We start from the raw sequence: 6,000 nt of genomic DNA on the forward strand, positions 1-6,000 counted from the left end.
CAAGCTTGCTCCCTCCTCCCTGTGGCTTCCTCTCGCATATTTATACATGGCTTTCATATCCCCTCTCAGCCTTCTCTTCTTCAGGCTAAACATGCCCAGCTCCTTAAGCCGCTCCTCATAGGGCTTGTTCTCCAGACCCTTGATCATTTTAGTCGCTCTTCTCTGGACACATTCCAGCTTGTCAGTATCTCTCTTGAATTGTGGTGCCCAGAATTGGACACAATATTCCAGGTAACGTGGTCTAACCAAGGCAGAATAGAGGGGTAGCATTACTTCCTTAGATCTAGACACTATGCTCCTATTGATGCAGGCCAAATTCCCATTGGCTTTTTTTGCCGCCACATCACATTCCTGGCTCATGTTTCACTTGTTGTCCACAAGGACTCCAAGATCTTTTTCACACGTACTGCTCTCGAGCCAGGCATTGTCCCCCATTCTGTATCTTTGCATTTCGTTTTTCCTGCCAAAGTGGAGTATCTTGCATTTGTCACTGTTGAACTTCATTTTTTTAGTTTTGGCCCATCATCTCTCCAATCTGTCAAGATCATTTTGAATCCTGCTCCTGTCCTCTGGAGTATTGGCTCTCCCTCTCAATTTGGTGTCGTCTGCAAACTTGATGATCCTGCCTTCTAGCCCTTCCTCTAAGCCATTAATGAAGATGTTGAACAGGACCGGGCCCAGGACGGAACCCTGCGGCACTCCACTTGTCACTTCTTTCCCTGTTCCATCTTGGCCCCTTTTCTTCCCTACTCAGGAGCACCCGCAACATTGTCCATGCACTGGGCCAGCAGAAGAGGCAGCAGTCCTTGCTGTTGGATTTCCTGCACGTCAAGAGCGGCAGCACAGGGGACACGGCCGGCAAGATGCGGCAGCTGATCCAGAAGGAGACCCGGATGGCCAAGTACACCGACGAAGAAATCGAAGCCACATTTCAGAAGTGGGAGGAATCTGGGAAGGAGGTGAGCCTCTCTATGGAGACAAGAGAGTCATCTACACTGCCGAACGAATGCAGTTTGATCCTGTTGCTGAATGCGACAGAATCCTGGGAGTTGTAGTTTGGTGACGCACCAGCAGTCTTTGGCAGAGAATCCAAAATACTTTGTTAAACGACAGCTCCCAGGATTCCACCATATTGAGCCACGGCACTTAAAGTGCTGTCAAACTGCAGCATTCCTCTGTTCATGAGGCAGGGCGCTGTGGACAAGCATACAGATGCGGAGTTGTTTGTTCTGCTCCATAGTTGCACAAGGTGGGGAATTCTTTTAGGTAGAACTGCCCACTCCACTTCTGAGTCTGTTCAGGGCAGGCCTGTAGCAGGGGATGGGGACGGGGGGAGGGCTTCAGCCCCCTCCCCCCAATTCTCAGGGTGGTCCGCGAGAAGGCCTTACTAGTACATTATTTAAACTGTTATGTTTATTCATATCATGATCTGATCACCATGCTCAATATATCCCATATGCATGGGGGTACTGGGCCAATGATGCAAAAGGTTTGCAAGAGTAGATCCTGAGCCCCCCCCCCCCCCCACCGAATCAAACTCAGCCCTCCCCCCCCCCCCCGAATCAAAATCCTGGCTACGGGCCTGGTTTGCCCCTAGAGAAAGACCCTCTTGGGGAGGGGGACATCCAATTGGGATTTCCTGGTCTAGCTGCCCAGAGGGAGACTCTTGCTGTTGATGGGGGAATGTTAAGAGTAGTGGTGGTTCTCACAAAGCTTTCCCTTAATTTGAGTCTACTGGGATGAGGCTGGTAGCCATGCAGTGGATGGCTTTCACAGTGTTCAACCTTATTTCTCTCATAGTTAGCAGCAACTTGTGCCTGGGGGCTATAGCTCTTAGTGAAAGAGGCATGGACATGACATCTTTCCCCAGGGGATTGCTTCTTGCCCTCCTTTAGGAAACGGGAACTCCCAAGGACCAAAACACTGTAGATAACTCAAAATAGGTTTTATTGTTCACAAAGAGTTATCCCTTTAAGGCAATAAGCTGGAAGTTTCAAAGGGGTGAAGGAAAATATACATTACAGTCTCTAGTTGTTTCGGGTCCAAGGAGTTTTGCAGCTGAGAAGCTTTTCCAGATCCGTCTTTCTCAATGGCTGTGAATGCCAGAGCAATCCACAACCCAAGTCCAAATGGTCTATGTTTGAAGACACAGGGTCTTCCTCTGGTGCCAAAGGACTGGTTTGAAGGTGCTTGAGACTTCTCAACGTCGTCCAGGTTGATCTGAACATGAAGCATAAGTCTCAAGGGTAAGAACCTCAGAATTGGTGCTGAGAGGTAACTTAATCAAGGGCTTTAGAGCCAAGTCCCTCTCTCACGTCCATCTGATAGAAAGCTTGATGGTGGAATGGAAAAGGAAACACTGTCCTGCTCCAGGAATAGGTGGAGCCAAACAATTGAGCTGAGGAAGCAATATAACTGGTGCAAACAACATTGATTGACAGCTATAAATAACGAATCAATCCAACTATACATTTACAGGGTAAAAAGGCAAAATCAGGCATGAAACAATTCAAATCTTGCAACTTACAGTTCTACATATAGGTGGTGCCACTTGCGCCATCACAAACTTCTCATTGCACATTGGGACGGGGGTGGGGTGGGGAATGCCAGCTAGCTAATAGAGTCTGTTAACAGGTGGAGGTTTGAGGCATCTTGTGATTATTCTGCATGTTTCGTCCAGTGCTATGTTCACCTGCTTCATGTGAACAGACTTGTGCCAAACAGGGCAGGCATACTCAGCGGTTGAGTAAGATAAGGCCAGGGCTGATGTTCTTTTGGGTCTCCATCCCATGCACTTCCAGTAAGTTTCCACAGGATGTTATTGCATGCAGCTACTTTGTGCATGATGTCCATGCAGTGTTTTCTAAATATTAGTGTTCGATCTAAAGTGACACCATGATATTTGTCAATGTGTAATTCATGTATGATGTGTGTTTAAATGTAATTTGACATGATAGGATTGTGATTGCAATAGAATTGTATTGCCAGGATGTAGTTTGACACAGAAGGGTTAAACAGCAAAGTAACAAGCTGTGAGAATGTGATCCTGAGTTCTTGCTCTGTGCAAGATTAGGGAGTGCCAGAGATAAACTTCCTTCCAGCTGCAGTTCGCATTTGTTCCTATCTCTTTTGGTTTGTCTGTCCGCTGATGGTGTATGTTGTCTATTTTGAGAGATGCAGAGGGCTGGAGAAATGAACATTTTACCCGATTTCTTTTTTTGATTTCAATGAGGTCAGAAGAGCGATATCCTGGGCTATGCCTACAAGCAGAAAGTACATCGTCCGATGCTGACGCAGCTGCCGGAGGTGAAAGCCTTAGTTGCCAACAAGGATCATGTAAGTCGGATGGGGCCACGACTGTGGTGCTTCCATGATTTTTCTGACAACAGCAGTTCACTCCCATTGCTGACCCATGTTCAGAGTTCCCTTCTTTCAGGACACTTCTGCCTCTTTTCAACCACAGAGGGTGATGCATGACGCCCAGAAGTAGTTTAACTCATGTGATGAGCTCTGTGCCTCTGCATGCTTGGAAAGAGGCCGAAGTGTCCTACGAGGGGGAAATGTCTCAATGTGATGAGGTCAATTGCCAGAGTTCCCTCCTTTCAGGACACTTCTGCCTCTTTTCAACCACAGAGGGTGATGCATGATGGCCAGAAGTAGTTTAACTCATGTGATGAGCTCAGTGTCTCTGCATGCTTGGAAAGAGGCTGAAGTCTCCTACGAGGGAGAAATGTCTCAATGTGATGAGGTTGATTGATGGAGTTCCCTCCTTTCAGGACACTTCTGCCTCTTTTCAACCATGGAGGGTGATGCACGATGGCCAGAAGTAGTTTAACTCATGTGATGAGCACAATGTCTCTGCATGCTTGTAAAGAGGCTGAAGTGTCCTACGAGGGGGAAATATCTCAATGTGATGGGGTTGATTGATGGAGTTTCCTGCTTTCAGGACACTTCTGCCTCTTTTCAGCCATGGAGGATGATGCACGATGGCCAGAAGTAGTTTAACTCATGTGATGAGCACAATGTCTCTGCATGCTTGGAAAGAGACTGAAGTGTCCTACGAGGAGGAAATATCTCAATGTTATGGGGTTGATTGATGGAGTTCCCTCCTTTCAGGACACTTCTGCCTCTTTTCAACCATGGAGGGCGATGCATGATAGCCAGAAGTAGTTTAACTCATGTGATGAGCTCAATGTCTCTGCATGCTTGGAAAGAGGCTGAAGTGTCCTACGAGGGGGAAATGTCTCAATGTGATGGGGTTGATTGATGGAGTTTCCTCCTTTCAGGACACTTCTGCCTCTTTTCAACCATGGAGGATGATGCACGATGGCCAGAAGTAGTTTAACTCATGGGATGAGCTCAATGTCTCTGCATGCTTGGAAAGAGGCTGAAGTGTCCTACGAGGGAGAAATTGCTCAATGTGATAAGGTGTCTCTCCTTGCTGCCTCCCTCCAGCCCCGGATCTACCACTGCATCCAATACACCGACCTCTACCCCGTGACTGTCCCAGGCATCCCGAAGGTCTTGCTGGAGTCTCCACTCACGCAGGGCATGGACCCGCGGCCCAAGAAGGGCAAGAAGTGGTCGGCCGTCTCCGGCATCATCAAGCCCACCTTGAGAAGCTACATGCTGCGGCGCAAGATGACAAAAACCAGCAGTAAGGAATGAGCCAGTGCCGGCGGCAGGAAATTGGGGGAAACGGTGCAGACTCTGGCTCTGCAGAGGAACGTTGGCTTTTGGTGGACCAGAAGCAATTGCAAACTCTTTTGGACTCCTGAGACATTTGCATTCCAGCAATTGGTGTTTGACGAGGAGGGGTTTTGGGGCCCTGGTGCTTAAAAATAAATGGTAATATTGCAGATGGGGTTGTCTTCTCTGGATATGTTGCTTGCTCACATTCTGTTATGTTGCACAAGAAGCAGCGAGTGACTCCCAAGTCATTGGGGCATTGAATGATAGGGAATTGGATGGGACCCTCAAAGGTCATCTAGTCCAACCCACTTCTCCCACACAGGCATGTACAGTCAAAGCTTTCCCAACGAATGACTATCCACCAGGGAAGGAGATCTTCAATGGATTCATGCTGGAGGACCCAGAGGGCCCCAGAGAAGCATTAATTCAATTTTTTTAAAATGATGGAAAGGTGGAGTTCAGAGAGCAGGACCTTCCCAGAAGATCTTAATCTCTGAGGTGGATTAAAGGGGAAGATACATTTGGACACATAAAACAATGACTAAAATACGAGGGTTGAATGAAAAGTAATGCCCCCCCTTCGTAACTCCTCAACAGCAGCAGGTACTATATGCAGCAGGTACTGGCTTGTTCAGTAGGCTCTCCTCTACAGTTCCATTTTGGCAGGAAGCCTTAGCATTGAATGCTTGTGTTGTTAAAGTGCAAAGTATGGAACCCTGTGCAGACGGTTGGTTAATGCGACTTAAACAATGTGCAGTCATTGAATTCTTGACTGCAGAAGGTGTCACTCCAAATGAGATTCATCAGAGAATGCAAGCTGTTTATTGTGATTGTGTTGATGTGAGTACTGTGCGTCGTTGGGTGAGTAAGTTTAAAGATGTTGAGGTGGGAACATCTGACTTGAAAAACAAACAAAAAATTGGACGTCCTGTGACAGCAACCACCGAGTTTCACATGCAAAAGGTTGACAGATTGATTCAGGATGGTCGTTGTATCACCAAGAGAGAAATTTCAAGCATAATTGGCATTTCACAAAAACGTGTGGGTCACATGATTGCTTGGTTTGGCTATTGGAAGATCTGTGCACAATGGGTACGTTGAGAGAACTGTGAGACGCTAGTTGTGGAAACAGAGTGTCAACTTCTTCCGTGATGGCTTCAGAAAACTTGTTCATTGTTGGCAAAAATGTATCCAATTGTCTGGTGATTATGTGGATTATATAGTGGTTGTTAAAGAGCACATTCACAGGATCATTTCTACGTTTGATTTATTAAAACATTCTCATCCAAACCCAAGTAACGAAGTTGG

At 46.9% G+C, this 6,000-nt stretch overlaps 1 protein-coding gene across 1 annotated transcript in view; it reads left to right on the top strand.

Annotated features, from left to right (window-relative positions):
• The window catches only part of EFCAB8 (EF-hand calcium binding domain 8), a 90,542-nt gene extending 85,738 nt beyond the window's left edge, over window positions 1-4,804 (top strand). The window contains exons 25-27 of the mRNA XM_067467070.1: window positions 755-959; window positions 3,238-3,336; window positions 4,456-4,804. Of these exons, the coding sequence (XP_067323171.1) occupies window positions 755-959; window positions 3,238-3,336; window positions 4,456-4,668 (517 nt within the window). The 3' untranslated portion in view covers window positions 4,669-4,804. The remainder of the gene's footprint in view (window positions 1-754; window positions 960-3,237; window positions 3,337-4,455) is intronic.
• The last annotated feature ends 1,196 nt before the right edge of the window (window positions 4,805-6,000 follow it).

The sequence above is a fragment of the Anolis sagrei genome, chromosome 4, assembly GCF_037176765.1.
Source record: "Anolis sagrei isolate rAnoSag1 chromosome 4, rAnoSag1.mat, whole genome shotgun sequence".
Lineage (NCBI taxonomy): Eukaryota > Metazoa > Chordata > Lepidosauria > Squamata > Dactyloidae > Anolis > Anolis sagrei.